At 33.5% G+C, this 21,899-nt stretch overlaps 1 protein-coding gene and 1 long non-coding RNA gene across 2 annotated transcripts; one reads left to right on the forward strand and one right to left on the reverse strand.

Moving 5' to 3' along the window:
* Positions 1 to 731: 731 nt before the first annotated feature.
* Positions 732 to 2,011, reverse strand: LOC146932969 (uncharacterized). Its single transcript, XR_015007297.1, has 2 exons — positions 1,701 to 2,011; positions 732 to 1,455 (listed from the first exon to the last, which is right to left on the reverse strand). It is a non-coding gene; the product is annotated as an uncharacterized LOC146932969 (long non-coding RNA).
* A 5,199-nt stretch (positions 2,012 to 7,210) lies between these two features.
* LOC146932970 (sodium/hydrogen exchanger 8-like) lies at positions 7,211 to 21,093 on the forward strand. Its single transcript, XM_085704699.1, has 23 exons — positions 7,211 to 7,571; positions 7,778 to 7,828; positions 7,978 to 8,069; positions 8,970 to 9,047; positions 9,124 to 9,281; positions 9,486 to 9,587; positions 9,665 to 9,782; positions 10,030 to 10,082; positions 10,153 to 10,218; positions 11,051 to 11,095; positions 11,280 to 11,332; positions 12,283 to 12,467; positions 13,512 to 13,559; positions 13,840 to 13,947; positions 15,608 to 15,896; positions 16,402 to 16,704; positions 17,512 to 17,609; positions 17,790 to 17,921; positions 18,024 to 18,233; positions 18,315 to 18,521; positions 18,755 to 19,025; positions 19,636 to 19,931; positions 20,550 to 21,093. Exons 1-23 carry the CDS (start codon positions 7,373 to 7,375, stop codon positions 20,853 to 20,855), a joined length of 3,468 nt encoding a protein of 1,155 aa, XP_085560825.1. The 5' UTR covers positions 7,211 to 7,372; the 3' UTR covers positions 20,856 to 21,093.
* The last annotated feature ends 806 nt before the right edge of the window (positions 21,094 to 21,899 follow it).

Consider the following 21,899-nt stretch of genomic DNA (forward strand, 5'->3'; position numbering starts at 1 on the left):
GTTCATTCATACATGATGAAGCTAGATGAATATCATGATGAACCCAGATGAAGATTATCAAGAACACAACAACATTCTGAAATTCATCTTTGATCAGAATGTTTACCCAGAATTTCAAGTAAAAGCTTGTGGGACCTAGGACACATGGCATAACACCATTGTACATCCTACAACAACTATATGAGCCCAAAAACTCTATAAATAGAGATCAAAAGCTCAACATTACTTGCACCATTGCAAAGCATACAAGAAAACATTGGAAACATGTTTGAAGCTCTTGCAATTTGAATTGATCATCACTGAAGACTCTTTCTATCTTCTTTGTAGTGTAAATCAATTCTTTCTGTTATCTCTTTTATAGATAACTTCTTCTTCCTCCTCTTCTGTTTGATTCACAAACATTCAACCTCCATACAAATTCATTTACAATGAAATAATTGAGTTTAAATAATTAAGATGAGATTAATCCAGCAAGCACCACGTGGCAGCTCTTATCCACCACCACATTCTCTCTCTGCGCCTGGAGAAAGACCAGTCACGTCTGTCAGGCGTGTGTGGTGCACTCTCTCTGCAAACCACTTCTTTTACGCCACATCATCTTCAGTTTGGCCCACCATTCTCCCATTCAACATGTTGAAAGCTTTCATCATCTCTCTCTTCCCAACTCATTTGCATTCAACTTTCAACAAGATATTGCAATGGTTTCAACTGTTGAAAAGCTCCTTCAACACCACCATTGTAAGTGGTCTTATTAGTCGATACTTGTGTCGGATACTGAGTTTTCAAACAAATATATATAATATTCATTAAAAATTCATACATCTCATAAATAATAAAGAAAAAAGATTTTTCATATTATAACATACAATTTATTAAATGGACCATAACATCTAACTAAAATAGAAAAGGCTTAAATATGTTTATTGTCCTTGCAAATAGGGCTCAATTGAATTTTCATCCTTGAAGTTACTGATCCTTCCATTTTGCCACTGCAAATATTAATCATTTTAAATTTAGTCCTAATCACGTTTTTTTCTGAGGTGGATAGTGATTAGCGATGTGGCACATGATGACTGGGATAAAACTAGACCATGTCAGCAAATGACGTTTGAATGGACCATTTTGCCCTTAATGAGTCCAGCACCGGTGAAATGACCATTTTATCCCTTTCTTCTTTTCTTTTTTCCAGCAACAAATTAGGGTTATTAAAAAGCCAGAGAATTCTTCTTTTCTTTCATCGTCATCTGCAACCCAGAAAAATTCTTCTCAAAAACCATCTTCAAGTAAAATCAGACTATGTACAAAGGGCCACAATCATCCCAATTCTGCTTCACGTCTTCTTCCCTGCGCATTGTGTATACATTCAATAATAAATGATTCTTCAATTGATTCAGCCAATACCCAGATGATAAATGCAATTCAATAATACCCATGGTAATAGCCACTTCGATTTGTCTGAGAGAAAGAAACATAGAAATCCACTCAGCTTGTAACATAAATGATGCGCAGAGGAAGAGGAACAAAGTAGCAATACCTTACGAGAAATTGATACCCATTTTATTATTGAGATTCTTGCAATCAATTACATCTTGCTTTATGCTTTTAGTGGAATCAATTTTAGATAGCAGAATCACTTTAACTTTGAGCAACCCAAACAATTTCAAAAAGGCATGAAATCACGTTTAACAATGGGAACTTACTTTTATGTTTTCACTCCGTGGACGGTAATTTCAAACATACAGTAATTTTGGTTATGCGGTGGCGATACCCTTAAGGAGTAAAAATCAAATAGGGTTGGAAGTAAGGGTATTTCTATGCGCAGAGGAAGAAGAAGTATAATTGGTATATCTGATGATGAAAAGTTTTTGTAGACCATTTTAATTGCAGAATTTTTTGTTCATCTTGTTGTTGTTGGGTTCATCATTGAGATTGATGGTGTTGGTGGTGATGGAAGAGATCAAGAAGGAAAGGGTATAATGGAGGAAGAAGGAAGGAAGAAGAAGAAGATGAAGATGAGCAATTGTCGTGAAAGAAGAGGAAAGAATAGATGGAAGAAAGAAGTGGAAACCCAGGGGCAATATTGTAATTTCACGCATCTCAGATTTCATTAAGGGCAAAATTAGAACTTCATGTGTGAAAAGCTGAGTCACCTAGTTGGTTTCCCAATCACCTGATGCCACGTAGTAGGGGTGTTCATTGTTCTAAACTGCATTGGAACTGAACCACATTAATGGATACAATTCAGTTTTTAAAACCACTTTAAAAAAAACTGGTTAATTTTTCAAACCAGTTCTAGTTCGGTTTAGAACCGGTTCAGAACCGGTTTACAGTTTTGAACCGGTTTATTTATTTTGAACCGGTTTCGAACCGGTTTATAGTTTTAAACCAGTTTACTTATTTTTAACCGGTTTTGAACCAGATTTTTTTTGAACTAGTTTTCAAACTGGATTTTAGTTTTAAACTGGTTTACTTATTTTTAACCGGTTTTGAACCAGATTTTTTTTGAACTGGATTTTAGTCATTGTTTTTTTTTAAAAAACCCATTTTTTTAGTGACACTAGTAAAAATATTGGTTTTCAGTTATTATAATTTATTTGTGATTGTGACTTATTTTGTTCAAAAACAGATTATACGCAAAAGCTAGAAACATTATGACTTATTTGTTCAAAAACAGATTATACGCAAATGGTTCACAAATTATGTTTCAATTTTCAATTTTCAACTAAATGGTTCTCTGTTATTATTTTGAACTTTTTTTGTCCTGCACGAAGCATTTCTCCAGAAGCATTTTAGATTACCAACATAGAACATAGTCAATGGTAAAGATTCATTCATACAAACAGACAAAAGATCACAAAAAACTGAAAGGAAACTATAAGAAGAGCAAAAGCTTGCCACTTGAACAACTTAACTCCAAAGGAACATCCCAGACACTTAAAAAATAAATCTCCATAACACTGTAACAGATACTCTACTAATAGTAAAATAGAACAATATCCCCTCCTACATAAATGTCAAATTAAAATTGCTGAATCCTGCCAATAACAAAAATCCTATGTGGATAACAAAAATCCAAACTTGCGAATCGCCAAAGTATTGGCGTTGTGAATCGCCAAAGTTGAAAAATCCCGCTTCAATTTAGACAACATTAGAAGAAAGTAAAAGTGTCAGACAACATTAGCATAGTAGTAAAAGTTGAAAAATCCCGCTTCAATTTGGAGCAATAGTAGTAAAAGTGTCCTGTTTACAGAAAGTGGGCATGGAACAAAAGAAGAAAGTAGACAACATTAGCATTAGCAGCTTATTATGGTTCAAAACATTCTAAGTCAGACAAATGACCAGATTCAATTTGATCAACTAACTATAGTCAGAGCCAGAATATAGAAACATGTTGTTCAAGCTCTGAACTCTGTTTTTGACATGATGGCATTATTGCTAACTTCAATTCAATTTTGCATTCTCTCTCCAATTCTCTAATTTAGTGATTCTACAAACATGTTGACTGGACCAAGCACATGGGATATGAAATTATGAAATTGTAACGTAACAGACAAATTAAATTCGAAACCGTCCTCCTCCAATATTTGTTATAGCACATAATCCCCATCACGAAATAGGTATTAATAACTTAATAATAAAACATGATTGAGGGATCCTAATGATCTTGTCATCAGCTATGGTTGTCTCTAAATCACAGACACAAAATGAACTAAGAAACTACGTCCTGTTTCCGTATGGTCAGTCACTTGGTCTTAAGACGTCAAACCTCAGGAAACATTAATTCTTGTGCTAACTATACAATATCTACTCAATCCAATCAAACGTTTCCTTTTGTACATGAACAAACCAACACTAATAACTGCACTAATCTCTGCATGTTACAGAACTGCACTAATCTCTGCATGTTACAGAACTGAACAAAAATACTTTAGAACAAATGAAAAGGCCAAACTTCATGTGTTAAGTAAATAAACTATGATTACGCTTGGTAAAATTGAGCATGACATAAAACAAAAGGGCAATGCATTTTTATTATTTTGAAAAAGGTGGAACCAAAGAGAAAAGAAAAGAACAAACTGTGAGCTGTCCTATTGCAAACATTGATTCATCTTATGTAAACCACAAACATGATTCACCAACTAATGATACTCAAAAACTTTACAAAGCCAACATTGCTAATCTTAAGGATGCTGCAACACCATCTTAAAATTCACTTTGCAAACATGATTCATCTTATGTAAACCACAAACATGATTCACCAACTAATGATACTCAAAAACTTTACAAAGCCAACATTGCTAATCTTAAGGATGCTGCAACACCATCTTAAAATTCACTTTACAAACATGATTCATCTTATGTAAACCACAAACATGATTCACCAACTAATGATACTCAAACTTTACAAAAACAAATAGGAGACTAGACATTTGACACCGCGTAGATTTTGAGGAAAGCGTAATTTGGTTCTAAACAAATAGGTGAAACCGCCCCTTGTTTTGCTCTGCTTGTATTTACATAAGCCCCTCGTTTAGTTCTTAACTCCTACTTTTAAATCACCACTCAACTTTCCCATATATATGAATGAATCAACACTAACCCATCAGCACAAATCACAACAATTACTTACACTTTTACCATATCATATATTAAAAAAATATCAGATTCAACAAAGGTCCAACAATACAATAAAATGAGTGCAGCAACAAGAGCATGGATAGTGGCATCAAGTATAGGAGCAGTGGAGGCATTAAAAGATCAATGTAACATATAATCAATTTGATAAGTAACATATAATCAATTTTTCTCATGTTCTGCTATAATCAATGTAAATTTACAACAACATAATTTTATCAATACAAGAAGAACAAAAATACAACAACCTTTTTGTATGAAACCCAGAAATCGAAATAATACAACAAAGGGTCAAGATCAACACCAGTGTTATCTTTGTGGATTTGAAATCGAAAATTAACATTTCAAAGAGACCCAGAAATCGAAAAGCTATAAGCATAAGCATAACAACTAGAAATTGAAAATTCTATACAAAAAAGAACAAAACCACAGTAGAATGAGCATATCTGTGACGAGAGTACGAAGACGAGGGAGAAGAGTACGAAAATGGGTTCGTCTGAATTTGGGTTAGGGATCGATTTGTGATTTGGGATCGATTTGGGGCTAGGGATCGATTTGTGATTTGGGATCGATTTTGTGAATACGATCGCAAGCTTTTGCCATGGGATCGATTTTGTGAATACGAAATACGATTGCAAACTTTCAAAAGAGGTTGATTTTGTGATATTTAGAAAAACCGGTTCATAAACTTAAACCGGTTCAAAACTGGTTTTAAACTGAACTTAAATTGGTATTTAAAAAATGGTTCAGTTCAAAACTTTATTAAGTGGTTCAGATAAAATATGGTTCAGATACAGTTCAGTTAGTAGTTTGGTTCAGTTAACTGGATATTTTGAACACCCCTACCACGTAGGCACCACGTACCTAATCATATATGCCATATACGCAACAATTCTTAATTATGACCAAATTTAAATTTATTAATATTTGCAAGGAAAAATGGGAGGATTAGTAAATACAGGGACTAAAATTCAACCACGGTCTATTTGCAATGACTATATACATATATAAGCCAATAGAAAATAAATAAAACGTAGTTATGTATGTTGAAGTATTAATGAAGAATACATGTTTAGAATTAATAGAATGGATACATGTAAGAAAAAATTCCTTATATATAAAGTTGATTAAAATAAATAAATAAATTTCAATAAAATAATTGTTTAAAATTTTCTCTATCAATTTATTATTTAAAAAATGATATATCTATTATAAAAAGTTACAGAAAATTTAAGTGAGCTTCAGGTGCTCGCCATGATTAGGACATGCATCAAGCTTAAAGAACGTTTATGGAGATACTTACAAAAAATTCTTATCTTTTTTAAGATTGTCCATCAAAGACGTACCCACATCAACTGCAACAATTGAACCCACAACCTTGTGTGGGAGTCCACTCCTTACCACTGAGTCAATCTTCATTGACAATTATCTATTAATTTTGATAAAAGCTATGCTGAGTTTGATGTAATTTAAACAGAAGTTTAATGAATGATAAAACTGAGAAACATACAAATAATTAGAAATAAAAAGGACAATTTTTTTTTTGTATATATATCATCAATTCTAATAATAATTTGTATATAAAGAGAATATGAGATTTTGGGCTGTCTGTTTTGTTATTCCAATGATACATTTAAAAAAATATTCCTATAATAGTGTTATATTGTTGATCTTATTAAAAAAGATAAGAATTTTTACTATATTTGTTATATTATTGTTGTCATTGAAAAAAATAAATATAGTTTGTTGATTTTATTACATTTCAAAGTCACAAATATCTATTATTTAACCTTTGATATTATAAAAAAGATAAATAATTTGAGACGGAGAGAGTGTAGAAAAATAACACTGACATGCACGACAACAATTTTCGTGCAAATCACACAAATGCGTTATAGTACTAACCAGGTGCTTCTCTCTTATAATATCACTTCTCACCAACAATGGCCATATATTCATAATTAATGTGGTACTAATTTGTATGGTCCTCACTAATATCCAAAAAATAATAGTTTGTAAGGTTAATTTTGTTTTTTTTTTCAACTTTTAGTCCTTAAAAAAATTTCAATCACTACTTTTGATCCCTATTTTTAAGTTAATTTTTGTATTTTTTTTAATGAAATTGTGAAGAAATATGTAGAATATTGTAAAAGTCACTCCCAATTTTTTTTTTGAATTTTTTTAAATAAAAATTTATATTTAATTTATGTTTTGTTAAAAAAAATTATTTGATTTTTTTAGAAAAATTCTAATAATATTATAAATTTTTCTGCATCACTGCCAAAAAAAAGTAAATTTTTCTAAAAAAATTTAGAATCTAAAATGAACTCCTGCGGGCCACAAAATCAATTTGAGAATCTAGAATCAATTCCCTTTTGTGAAGCCAAACAAAACCTTTATGGGGCTCTAGAATCAATACCATCTCGAGTGGATCGATATATACCAGATGCTTGTACTTAAGTACTAACAACTGCGGTTATATGCCAGATGCTTGTACTAAGGGGGCAAATTGGGAAATTCAGGGACATAAAAGATTTCGGGGGCCAATAAAGAATGTTCTTAACCTTATGAAGCCAAACATAATTTTTTTTTTTTTAGAATCAAATTGAGTTTAATTGCCGCAGACGTACGTGCGTGCGTGCGTATGGATGCCGTTACAGTGCAACGGAAGAATTACTTAAACCCTGAATTCAAGTGTCAAACATTTGAGAGTAAACGAACGTGACGGTGGCTCATAATGATGGAGGAATCGCTTCTTCCGTTGAGAATGATGGAGCAACAAGTGCTTTCAGAGAATAAATCAAGTCCATTAGATGCAGTCATCTTCTTTGGTATCAGTCTTATTGTCGGTTCTGCTTGCAGACACCTTTTGCATGCCACTCGAGTTCCTTACACTGTTGCTTTGCTCATCATTGGCATTGCTATTGGTTCCTTAGGTTCTTCTTCTTACTTCTTACTTCTTTAATTATTATTATTATTGTAAATGGAAAATGTTGTGTTTCCTTGGTTTCTTAATTCTTATAGATGGAAAACTATTTTAAGACATCTCATGGATAGGGTTTCTCCACTGTTTTATATTGCATGTATTTACCTTTTCATTTTTACTCAATAACTTGATCATTAATGCTGGATTTTTAAACAGAATATGGTACTCATCATCGCCTGGGATGGTTTGGAAATGGGATTCGTCTTTGTAAGTTCTGCTGATTCCATTCTAGTTATTTTCAAATTTATCTAATTGAATAGACTAGGCTTTTAGAAAATATATCAACTTAAGGAACTTTCATCTTCACTTATTTATTTAAACTGATCATTCAAGTGATTATTACTTTTAATATGCAGGGGCAGAGATTGATCCAGACCTCCTCTTAGCTGTTTTTCTTCCTGTTCTCCTTTTTGAGAGCGCATTCTCAATGGAAGTTCACCAAATTAAGGTTACTTTTCTTGTATTTTTCTATCAATATTAACTCACTTCTATTTTAGTTAAAAAGTGATGGTTGCAGTCTGTTATGCTAATTCTTTTCTCGTGTATGTTTGCATGCATTGTAACACTCTTGCATGATTATATACGTACGCATCCAATTTTCTACGCATATTATACAAACTCTCACCTACATGTAAAGGGGATTTTGTATGCTTTGGTGTGTTCTCTGGTGTAACTTGGAAACCGTTGTGTGTGATCTAAATTACATGAAACCTCAACTTGTTCCTTTGTAAAAGGATGGGAAAAAGGTGTAGCAAAAAGAGAGAACCATAGAAAGTGATCAACATGTAAATTGTAGATTTATCTCTTAGTTCACCTCAGCCACTGGAATTATGCTAACTGTACTTAAGGAAAAACTATGCTTATTTTACCACAGCAACAGGTTTGACGGCGAACGTTTATATGAATAACACTTGATTTCCTCCTCAGCATTGCACCTTCCAAACACACCAAACGATCACAATTGAAAATCCTCAATAATGGAAAACTCACACAATAATTCAGATGCCCAGCAAATGTCGCCAGTTTTATTAACATAAACTAAAGGAGACCATCTTGAAAATTAACCTAAATACTAAGAATTATAAGGTAAATAGCAAGGGCTTAGAAATATTTACTGCACTAAATGTTAGTATGAAACTAATAGCTCTATCTCCGAGTTATTTGTGATCCCAAATGGAAGATGAGGAAACTAGATCAACAAAATTAGAAGTAGCTATGATCAAACCCTGCTGAGTAGGGTGCAAACTTGATGTTTCTATTATAATGTAAGTCATCACCTGTTGACTTATAAATGACTGATATTGCATCACAAGTTTCCCTAATCTCGATTTGTTTCAATTGAGTGCAGAGGTGTATGGCACAAATGATCTTACTAGCTGGTCCAGGTGTTGTGCTTTCGACCATTTTTCTTGGAACTCTTTTGAAGGTATGGGAACCAATGTGCTTAGAATTCATCATTTGTGTCATATGATTAAAGTTATACGTCATTTGTCATAATACAGCTTACTTTCCCGTATGGCTGGAGTTGGAAAACATCACTTTTGCTTGGGGGACTTCTTGGTGCATCTGATCCTGTTGCTGTTGTAGCCTTGTTGAAAGAACTTGGTGCCAGCAAAAAATTAAGCACAATAATTGAAGGGGAATCCGTGATGAATGATGGGTACTTTGTTTAGATCCCTCGACTCTTATTTTCACCAACGTCTTCCCTTCAAATGAATTACCAAATTTGTTATTAAATTTAGGTTGTAGGAAGTAGCTTAAAGCCTTGATCATTTATAATGAGTGACTATTTCTGCACGTGATGGTTCTTTTAGATGTTTTTTTATTTGGTCTTCTAGAAAGCTTAATCTTTGTTCTTGTCCAGGGTGGCTATTGTGGTTTATACCCTTTTCTATCGGATGGTTCTTGGAGAGACCTTCAATTGGCTTGCCATAATCAAATTTCTAGCACAAGTTTCACTTGGAGCGTAGGTTTCACCCACTTCTTCTCTGTTGGCTAATGACACAATTTATCTTTGCTTATGTGATATTTTGATCGGTTCAGTGTAGGAATTGGTATTGCTTTCGGGATTGCATCTGTTTTATGGCTTGGGTTTATTTTTAATGATACAGTGATTGAGATTTCTCTAACACTTGCTGTTAGCTACGTTGCTTACTACACTGTAAGTTGCTTTCAAATTTGGTTTCGTCTTTTAGTAAGTTTAGAGATTATATTTGTATTATGAGTTATGAATAATTAATGCCATAATATGTATAATACCCCAGTTTTTTTTAATGCATCCTTCAGTAGGATAAGTGATTATATCTGCTAAAAATCGTATCATCGTAATGGGATTTTTTGGTGTGGTACTATTTAGAATTACTTCCATTCTTTTGCATGGAGAAATTGATGGTCAAAATCTTTTATAGGCTCAAGAGATTGCGGAAGTTTCTGGTGTTTTGGCAGTGATGTCATGGGGAATGTAAGTTGGCCCCTAGCACAAAATATCTATGCCACTTCTTGGAAAACTTGGTATTGAAATCTTTCTACAGGTTCTATTCTGCATTTGCAAGGACAGCTTTTAAGGGTGAACGTCAACAAAGCTTACATTACTTTTGGTATGCACTTTACGCATCCTTGTGTTAGTTGTGTTGGTAATTAGACGAGTCAGATTGACTCTACGGGGAATATTTTATTCTTTCTAATTTTCAACTTCTGCTTGTGTTTGTGGCACTAAAAGGAACAAAGAAAAGGAATCATAGGTTTTTCACTGAACAGTGAAGTCTCTGGCCTCCTTTCCTCATTCCAAATATTCTTATCCTTAAAGTATTCTAGAACCTTGTGGATTCATCTAATGGCTTCATTAAGGGGTTGCTCGTTTTAAGTTGCACTGGGGATAGATATTTTGCTGAGCTAATTCTTTCTGCTTGATTTCTCGTTTGTTTTTGGCTGCTTGTCCTCCAGTTTTCTTTGTGATAAGCATAGATGAGGTTTACTTTTTAGAATGCAGAAAATAAAATAGAAATAAAGAACTTATACAAGCCTAAAAGTAATATTATTTCTATTCATAGCTGCAGAAATGTTTTCCTATATAGTTGAGGGGTTAGTGGAACCAGAGGAGTCAAAGGAAGTAAGAACATTATTCTTTCCAGGCAACCAAAATGAATAAAAGAACTCTTCTTTACTCATACTAAGGCAGGGTGTTGGGAAGTATAGAAATAGTTTCTTATTGAGGTAGCTGTAATCTTAGTATTTATAATTTCTGGTATGTAAAATTTTGCTCTGCTGATTAGTTTAGACGTATGAATTTCATTAAATGATTCACTTTTCGCTTGTTTTAACAACATGGTATTTAGAGTTGGACAAGAAACCATTTTTATTGTGTCTCTCATTTTCCATTACTCTGTTTTCAAATATAAAGGATTTTGATCCCCATTTATTTTTCTCCAGGGAAACGATTGCTTATATCGCCAATACAATAATTTTCATTTTGAGGTAAGAGCTCAGTCGGAATCTTGAAATATAATGATATTACTTGTTAAACAGGCTGTTAATGCCATTTGGATTGAGTGACGAATAATTTTTTCTGGTTGAACACAGTTTTGAGCTGCTGTAACACATTCTTACTAGTATATTACTTCCATTCCATTAATACATGTTCTTATCTTTTGCTTTGCAGTGGAGTTATTATAGCTGAAGGAATACTCAGTGATGAACAAGTTTTTTCCCATGGTAGTATTCTCTTGAATCGCTTCTTAAATTATCTTCTTTGTTCAAGATGCCCTTGGATTATATTCTTAAAATTTCATTTATTCGGGATAAACCATCCCATGAAAATCTTGAATGCTAATACATGAAACCATTGCTAATTACTCCTTCCGTCCCATTATGAGCGTCATAAATCATAGCTTATTTCACACAAATTAAAGAGAAACTACAAATGAAAGAAAGTAAACAGCAATTTTGCCAAATTCATTGGTGGATTCACCGTTATCATAAATGCAAATTGGAGGAAAATTACTTGGACGTGATGCAAATCGTATTATTAACTAGAGAGAGTACTAAATAATTAATGGTAACATTGAAAATATAAAATGACACTTATTTTGAGACTTTTTTCTTTGCAAATATGACACATTGATACTTATTTTGGGACTGGGAGAGTCACAAATAGGAGCTTATAGCACTGCTGCATGATTGTGTGGATGAATCTTAAGGAAGCTGTATTCCATAATTTTGTATCATCTCTGACTAGAATAGGGGAAACTGACAGGTTAATACGCATTGAAAGAGATATAATTTCTTTAAATTGTCACATTTAACTCTAAATTGCATATAATCCTACTACATCGCTTGGTTGTGTTGCTCTTGCTAGCATCCACAAATCATATCTTGTTTTAAGGATTTTAATTTCACTATTGAAATTCAGCTATGATAAATCGTATTTTCAGTTTGTGGTTTCTTTGATGCATACCACCTTATACAATGATAGGGCCAAAGAAAGTCGAGATAAAATTGCAATGATTATCATATTGCTCTCAACAAGACAGCTTAATTTAGATGCTTGGATAACCTTATGTTTTATAGAAGCTCTTGCCAGTGTTGCTTGCATGTTTTATTGTTAGAATACTTATGTTTGTTAAGTCTGAAGGAGTAACTACAAACTGTTGGTTCTGCTGTAGGAAAGTCATGGGTCTACCTCTTGCTTCTCTATGCATATGTTCAAGTGTCTCGATGCATTGTAGTTGGAGCACTATTTCCCTTTCTAAATTATTTTGGATATGGTTTGAATTGGAAAGAAGCTATTATTCTCGTCTGGTCAGGGTTGCGAGGAGCAGTTGCGTTGTCACTTTCACTATCGGTTAAGGCAAGTGTTTATTGACTGATGGATATACTTCTTCATGGACATAACACCTCATTATTTACCAGTTATATAGAGATGTAATTGAGTTTTCCTCAAAAAGGGAGAATATAAATATATAGAGTTTTCTACCTGTTGAAGAGTCCCATATCAGTTGAGAGATGGCCTGAATAAGTGTTTATAAGGGGGGCAATCCTCACCTCACAAGCCAGTTTTGTGAGAATGATATAATAATTATTGACTCTTTGATTGAAAATAAATGGTTGAGATTAAAAAGGCTCATTTTAATAACACTTGTATCTCTCTCTACTCAATTATTTCTTCTACATCTATCAAATCTTCGCTGTAATTCCTTTCTGCAAGTAGATCCATAGAAACATCTCTTTCAACAGCCCAAACCCTAAACCTTTTATGATTCATCTTAACCGTGTTCCAATCTTCAAACGTTCTCTGAATCCTTTCCAGGTTCATCAATACACCACAATCCAATTCTCAGAACCGGTTAATTGCAATAGCATGACGAATTCGTTTTTTGGTTGTGATTGTTTTGCCTTTTGAACCGACACAGTTTCAAATTGATAGATGAAGAAATTTGAGATTTCGTGTGCTATTATTACTTGTTTGGTAACTTGTTGAAAACCAAAAATTTAATTAATTGATTTAAGAAAATACTAAGAAAGATGAGAAAGTGGAGTCCGTAATGTTTTAAGAGGGATTCAGAATCATGTTGATTTACATGGTCGAAGAAGATGAAAAGGGTTTAGGAGAAATAATTGAGTAGAGAGACGCATTTTCAACATGAAATTCTGTATTTAAGATTCTTCATGATTAGCTAACTAAAGGACATAGCATATATTACTGCATATATCTTTTTTTTTTATGGGGTATATATCTATTTATACGGCAGAAAAAGTTTTACAGCACTTGTTTTCCTCTACAATGTATTTAGGGAGCAGGGAAAAAATGTACTTGCATGAGGTCATCAGTGATATCCATGTTCATATTTTTGTAGTTTAATCTTTTAATTGTTAATGTTTTTGGTTTGTTTAGCGTTCGAGTGGCAGATCAATTGAATTGACTCCAGAGATGGGAACAATGGTATGCAATTCATATTAATAAAACCCTTGCAGAAAGACTAGCAACTCACTAACATTTTTCTTCCAAAAACTTCATGATTGTGGAATGAGCCCCACTATATAGAAAATGGAACCCACATGACTTAGTGGGAGTGTGTTGCTAGTACTGTTCAATGGCTCAAACCCTTGTAAATTTCTAATTCGTAACTCTGTTTTATGATTTTGTAAGATCACTACAACCCCAAATTTCTCGATGTTAAAATTGTCTATATATCTGACTGACATGTGTTTTGATTGTGTAGTTTGTTTTCTTCACCGGTGGAATTGTGTTTTTAACACTTACAGTGAATGGTTCAACCACACAGTTCATATTAGACTTCCTTGGCATGAATAAGTTATCATCAGATAAGGTCAGGGTTCTCTTAAACTTCCATTTTAAAAATATCTTCATGTAATGAGAGATGGAATTGTTTGATATCCCATATTATTAGTGTTGCTCTTTTGTATTCATTTTTTATTTTATCTGAATTCTCTTGGTCGTTCTTCCTCTTATCTATGAAAATAACTTGAAATTTTCATATATAATTCACTGCTGTAAATGGTAACGAATTTCTATATGCTACTGTGTTTCAATAAAAATATAAAATATAGACAGAAAAGAGAAACAAAAAGAAATTAGTGAGACAAAGGGGCTAAAATGAATTAATGCTGTCAGGTTTCTTTGCAACAAAAATATGATGTCCTCCAAATGGGGTTTTTAATGGTGGAACTTTTGTTAATTAAAACAGTGAGATACAGACTGGAAATAATAATTGCAAACATTCTTCTTTTATCAAACATTAACGAGTTTTTGGATGTGCTAAATGTGTGGGGATGCTTATGAAATTCCACTGAGGGGAATTGAACTCAAGAAATTTTGGCATGTGTATGCTTTAGCATCCTATAATTGCTCTTAAATTTAGTACATGTTCCATACCATAGTGTGTATTGCAGATGTTAATATGGTCTATCAATCTATCTGTGTTTTCTCATTCTCACTTGTCATGGTACCAGAATCTCAGTTCTAAAAATTTAGAGTAGAATTCAAAATACTTCAAATGGTAGTCTGCTTATTGATGAGACATATTGATGGCCTGCCAACCACGATTTCTAACATGGTATCAGAGCCTCCTCCAAGATCCATTGGGCAACCTGCTATCAAGTTTCTGCTATCGGGCCACCCACCATTTATATCCACACTCCAGATGTCTAGTACTCAACGTGAGGGTGTGTGTTAAAGAGTCCCACTTCAGATAAGAGATGGCCTACCAATGTGTTTATTAGTGGTTGGGCCTAACACAACCCCACAAAACCATAACTCTTGGATTCTAGTGTGCGGAGTTGCTAATCCAAAAGGAAGGAGATAACCACTGGATGGAGACCACAAGTTGTTGGTGAAATAAATGCTCAGAGCATGTTGACCATGGTTGCAACTTGTAACTACCACCTTGTTCCTTCATTTTGGTTTTTCTTGGTCATTAGTCTAGAAAGCCAAAGTAATAGATTTAACAACAGAGTCTCAGAGACGGTGAGTATTGGAGAAGAAATGTGCTGCAAGTGAGCTAATTGATAGACTATATATGCAGTTGGTATTTGTATGAATTTATTATGAACAATAAACTATAAAAAAATTAGATTTGGCAGATACCTATCAGTCTACACTCCATAAAGATATATTCCATGCTTGTCTTTTTCCTTGGTATTAATTATTAATGGTAGGTAGAAAGGAATGAATGCCTTTCTTCCTACTCTCAATGATTTTTTCTTCTTCTGAAATGGTATTAGCAATTGGTTTTACAGCATCTATTTTGTATACGACTTTATAATATTAGCTATATAAATATATCACCATTGTGTAGTTACATAAACTTATTAGCAATTAATATGGAATTATGGATTATGAGACACAAAGGAAAGCTTCCATGTTAAATAAATGTTTGTAAATTGCATCCAAGCAAACATATCTGCATATTACCTTGTAATCAAGTTCTAGTTGGTTTTGGTCCTCATATTTTGCTCATGTAATAACAGAGACGTGTCCTTGATTTTACAAAGTATGAAATGGCTAATAAAGCATTGGAGGCTTTTAGTGAACTTGGAGATGATGAGGAACTCGGGCCTGCTGACTGGCCCACAGTGAAGAGATATATTTCCTGCTTAAATGACTTTGTTCATCCTCATGGTGCATCTGAAAGTGATGGTGACTTAGATCCTATGAATTCGAAAGACATACGAGTACGCCTTCTGGATGGTATGCAAACAAGTGGTGGTGACTTAGATCCTATGAATTTGAAAGATATGCGAGTACGCCTTCTGAATGGTATGCAAACATTTACATTTGTTTCGATTCTAAGAGATTTTACATTTATAGTTTTTTCTTTTTTTTAATATAAGCTTACATTTATAGTTTTACATTATTTGCATTGGTTCTTTTAACTTTAACAACAGCAGGAACCTCACCACTCTATACCCAGTGTTTCTGTTTGATTAACTGCTTCAAATATTCTAAACCCTTGTAATCGTTTAATTTAAAGGTAGATATAGAAAGAAGACAGATAATATGAGATGCTTTATCACTTTCTTTAAGAACAAATATATTCTGTGGGACTATGTTTTATTGAATTGAATGTTTTCCAATTTGATTGAATCTTTTTATATAACTAGTTGTCCACATAGTTATATAAGAATTTCATTCTAAAGTTTTTCAATTTAAGGATATAGTAATGCAATTTCTAGTTTCTATGTTATGTTTTGTAGCATATCCTTTGATAAAGTTTTCATTTGCCAATAATACTAAGAATTTGTGAACTCATTCCTCATATTAGGTGTCCAAGCTGCTTATTGGGAGATGCTTGATGAAAGGAGAATTACGCAAACAATAGCTAATATCCTAATGCTATCAGCAGAAGAATCAATAGATTTGGCTTCATCTGAGCCACTATGTGACTGGAAACATTTAAAACCTAACGTGCACTTCCCAAATTACTACAAGTTCCTCCAGTCAAATATGTTGCCATCGAAGTTAGTTACATACTTCACTGTGGACAGGTTGGAGTCAGCATGTTATATTTGTGCTGCATTTCTTCATGCCCACAGAATTGCTCGACGACAATTACATGATTTCATAGGTAATAATCTGCCTTTGTCTATTTATCATCCCAATACTATTTCAATTTTTTTACCTTTTTCCATCTTTCCCATTTTGTTTTCTATTTCTACTAGCTCCATTAACTTAGTTTTTTGGTATAATTGTCAGCCAACACAAACTATCGTTTTGAAAAATTATTCAATATTTTCATTTAACATATGCACAACTAGAATCCTGACACCAGGATACATTAAATTATTATAATATATAAGAACAAATTTGAGTTACAATTGTTTGGTTCTAGAGGGTGTGCATTGTGCAGAGTTTTCTCCTTCTTCCCTATTCTCCTGTGTTAATTGTGTCAAATACTTGCAGGGCTGTAACATGCTTCATTTCCTCAATGTTTGTCACTGATGTCCATTCTTAGGAATTGAAATAATCAAAATAGTTTGTGTTTCTATCATCCTATGGAAAATTGGCTAGAATATCCAAGCCATATTGTCCATGCCCATGCCATATCAGAGGCTTTCAGATTTAAGAAATAAAATAGTCTAGTTCGAGTACTCTTTAGATGACGAGGGTGTATCCAAATGTACTGGATATGATGCTATATTTTGTATTTTCAGTCTCCACATATTAGTTGTTCAATGCTTTATATTTCATGTTGCTATCTTTTGTTTTTTATAAAAACAACTGTGGTATATGTCCAATTTTACGTTCTCACCTGGCGCACTATATTCTAGTTATTTATTTTGTCTTACTTATATCAATGTGGTGATAACATAGCATATATTTTAATTATATTTAAGATCATTTATATTAATTTCCTCTACATATGCTTCTGTAGGTGACATTGACATTGCTTCTGCTGTCATTAATGAAAGTGTTGTGGAGGAAGAAGAAGCACGAAAGTTCCTAGAAGATATTCATTTAACATACCCTCAGGTTTGCTAATTAAACATACCGTTCAATGTTTTAGTTGCACTGTACTCTATCTGGATTAACCCTGACAACTTGTATATCAGTTTAAAGCTTGGGGTGCCTCATATTTACGGCTATGAAGTGTTAAATAGATTCTTTTTCTGAAGTTTTCTATGTTTTATATTGTGTACGTGTAATTATCAGGTTTTGCGTGTTGTAAAGACAAGGCAAGCAACATATGTAGTGCTAAATCATTTAATTGAATATGTTCAAAACCTTGAGAAGGCTGGGATGTTGGAAAAGAGAGAGATGCTACATCTTCATGATGTTGTCCAGGTATCTTGTGTTATTTCTTCTGTTAATCTTTATTTGATGGATCACTCTTCTGAGATCTATAGTTGGGATGGTCGTCTATTAATTGATTAATTTATTTTTCAGACTGATTTAAAGAAATTACTTAGAAACCCTCCTTTGGTTAAGCTTCCCAAAATAAGTAATATGCATCCTATGTTGGGTGCTCTACCATCTTCAGTTCGTGAACCACTTGTAAGTGATACAAAGGAAATGATGAAATTGCGTGGCTTGACACTTTACAAGGAAGGTGCCAAGTCAAATGGTATTTGGTTAATTGCTAATGGAGTGGTGAAGGTATTAAGTTCTCTCGGTATGAAGCTTACCTTATAATTTCTGATTGTGCATTCAAAGGATTTGAAAATTGCTGTTTTACAGTGGGAAAGCAAAATGATTCAAAGCAAGCACCCTTTTCATCCAATTTTTACGCATGGGAGCACGTTGGGTCTTTATGAAGTGCTGAGTGGAAGACCATATATTTGTAATGTGGTCACAGAGTCCATCGTATTCTGCCTTTTTGTTGAAGCAAATAAGATAATTTCATGTCTAAGATCTGACCCTTCAATGGAAAGCTTCCTGTGGCAGGTATGGCTACTTTAATAATTCATTATTGCTTCTACTGATTTGACATTAGTGGCTTCTGATAGATCTTGTCACTACAACAACAACAATAACCAAGCTTTATCCCATTAAGTGGGGTCGGCTACATGAATCAAATTACGCTATAATGTTTTGTCATAAACCATATTTGGATCCAACTCATTAATATCTAAATCTTTTATAGTCATACAGTACAACAAGTTTATCATGATTTGCAGGAAAGTGCCATTTTCCTTTCCAAAGTATTGCTTCCCCAGATATTTGAGAAATTAACTGGGCAAGATTTAAGAGCTCTTATTGCTGAAAAATCTGAAATGACCGTATACATAAGAGGGGAGACAATTGAGACAATTGAAATCCCTAATCACTCGGTTGCCTTCTTACTAGAAGGTAATATCAAAACTCAAGGTCGTCAGGAACTAGTAACCGCACCAGCAGCCCTGCTTCCTTCACATGGGAATCGAAGCTTCCAAAATTTGTCAATGTCAGGTATAATAACTTGTCTCATATATGATTCCCTATCTAATACCTTTCTGGCTTTCTGAGTTTCTATTATGACAGCTGGTTAGTAGACCTGGGGTTTTGTGTGAAGGTTTGGGGAAATACTAAGGCACAAGGAAGAGGAATTCAAGTCCAAATGGAAAAAAAGTTTATCTAAGCAGATTCAGATTTTATTTTCTACATTTTATGTATTGTGGCTAAACATATCTACCCTTACGCCTTCTGCGTATTGTTCATCCGCTTTACCCTTTACTGTTTTGGGAGAAAAAGGGACTTAAGAATGTTAAGGCTTGACATTTTTGAATAGGAACTAAAGTTAAAACAAGACGACACTTTTGTAATTAATAGTGAAAATGGGAAAGTAAACAAAAAAATTCTCAACCAACGGGACCCCTATCTTGTTTTCTGTATAAGCTTGTATGTTGGTGTCTATTAAGGACCAACTCTTCAAATGCTTAAGTTGTTAGGTCTAGGCCTAATAATAGTTTATACATCCCTGACACACCTTCTCACACCAGATTTCATGGGCTTGAAGTCTGAACAATGTAGGTCTGTTTGTATTTGAAAATGATGCTCACTCTTTTTACTTTTATACCAGGTTCTAAGGAAGCTAGTTTTATTCATCAAGGATCTTGTTATCTGGTTGAAACTAGAGCAAGGGTAATCGTGTTTGACATTGCTGCATTTGAGCCTGACGCTGCTCTTGTTAAAAAGTCAAGTTCAGGGTTATTACATGCTGCGGATCATCCTCGTAAATCTTTCCGTAGACAACATAGTGCTATTATGAGTTGGCCTGAACATTTCTACCGGCAGAATCAGGATAAACAGAGCTCGGAACAACAAAACAATAGTTTGTCTGCAAAGGCAATGCAGCTGAGCATATATGGGAGCATGGTATGTCGGTTTAGGGTAACGTTAGGGTCATAGATGAAAAACCTTTCAATTTCATGAATTCTACAGTCCAAACTATGAGAAAATAGTTTTTTTTTTTTTATCCAAAATAAAAAGAATGCAAGGAGAATCTGCCTTCTATTTCATTTCTCCTGTTGAAATTCATCCTTAAAGCTTTAGTCACAAAAACATGCCCGAATAGTATATGGTTCATTAGGCACTGAAACTCATGAATATGGTCTAATAGAGATCATATATGAGCAGTATTGAAATTACCTGAAATATATTTGTTATATAATTTTAGTTCCCTAGTATATTGAATTTGCTGGTATGGAATTACATATAAGGTGGTTTTCTTGTCCACCGAGAGATCTATCATTGCTGTAGTGGATTGCATAGGCTTGCTGAGGAGATAACTCATAGATGATATGCATAGCTGGTTTACAACCAAGCTTCTATCGTTAATTTACTATCCCTAAAACAAAAGAGTGGCCTGAAATTCAATTAGCAAACAAATGTTATTTGATTTGCACATTCAATGATGTGTGTCTACAGTGTACCATACTCGAAGCTTTATTTTATTTGTATCCACTTTCATTGATTATTATTGTCATTTTGAAGGTGGACATCCCTGGCCAGAGTAGAAGTTTGTCAACCAATCGTGCTAGACCGCTACCTCAAAGTTTGTCAGATCCAACCATTGTGCCACATCAAAGTCGTCCACTTGTTTCAGTCAAATCAGAAGGAGCTGCAACTGACAAAATGGACATTGGAGTGAAGGGGTTCATGCAAGATGCTACAAATCTCCCTTCACAAAGCACAGATAGAAGAGTACATCGTGAAGGTGATTCAAGTGATGATTCAGCTAATGAAGAAATTATTGTCAGGATTGATTCACCGAGTACACTATCTTTTCGCCAGTCATGAGGGGAAGTGGTGAAGAATATGTTTGTGTAATAAATGTTGCTTTTGTGTTAGGAACATTATACATAGGAAACAACCCATTAGATTACACCACGAGAACTTTACAATTAGTCATAAAATATCTCTAAGTTTTTTATTTTTAAAATGGAAAATAGGCAATAAATATATTGGAAATGGTTGTCGATACTCATTTTGTATTGTTGTCCTGAAAATTTGTTATAAAATTAGAAAGTCCAGAACATCTTCAACTTGTTCTCTCTCTTTTTTTTTTCCATCTTTTCTTGTGGTGGGGAAAATGTGATTATATAACCTTATTAGTGCCAGTTTTGTATATAACATAACTGGCCAATTTTGCATATAAGTATAACCTTACTTTTGCACCATGCGCCAAAGAATCGTCTCACCAAATTTGTTATGCTTATGTGGAGTATTTGAACACAAAGAAACAAGTTTTGGAACAACATTATCGAAACACCTCAACAAGTAGCAATCATATCACATTTAGTTTGGGATGACTAGAAGCTAACACAAACATCAGGTTTCTAAGTTTTTTGTTTTTACTCCTCTTAAAAATAAAGTTTTATTTTTTTACTCGCCTTTTTTTTTTTTTTTGCTTTCTATCTTCTCTTTTTCTTCTCTCAATGGTGACTATGATTATGATTAATCATATATTGTTCCTTTGTTTTTTTTACCAATTTTACACGCATGTTTAGAATATCATAAGAATTTTCATTACGAAATTTTGGAATTTTTAAATAAGGGACAAATTAATTATAGATTTTTTAAGTAATTCATAATTATGGGAAACAAAAAAATTATAATTAATGTATCCCTATTTTAAAAACTCAAAAATTTCGTGTTGGAGGTTCTTATGATGTTCTAAAAATGCATGCAAAATTGGGGAACATAATTTAATTCGCGAGTATATACTTACTTGGAACAAACTTGTGATTTGCACATTTTTATCAAAAAATCAAAATAAATCGAGACGTTTTTAGAATGCTATGAAACTTTGCATATCCTTTCCATGCATTTTCATATAGTTCT

Source organism: Medicago sativa, chromosome 4 (genome assembly GCF_051527215.1).
Source record: "Medicago sativa cultivar Bolivia chromosome 4, Bolivia_mono, whole genome shotgun sequence".
Taxonomy (NCBI): domain Eukaryota; kingdom Viridiplantae; phylum Streptophyta; class Magnoliopsida; order Fabales; family Fabaceae; genus Medicago; species Medicago sativa.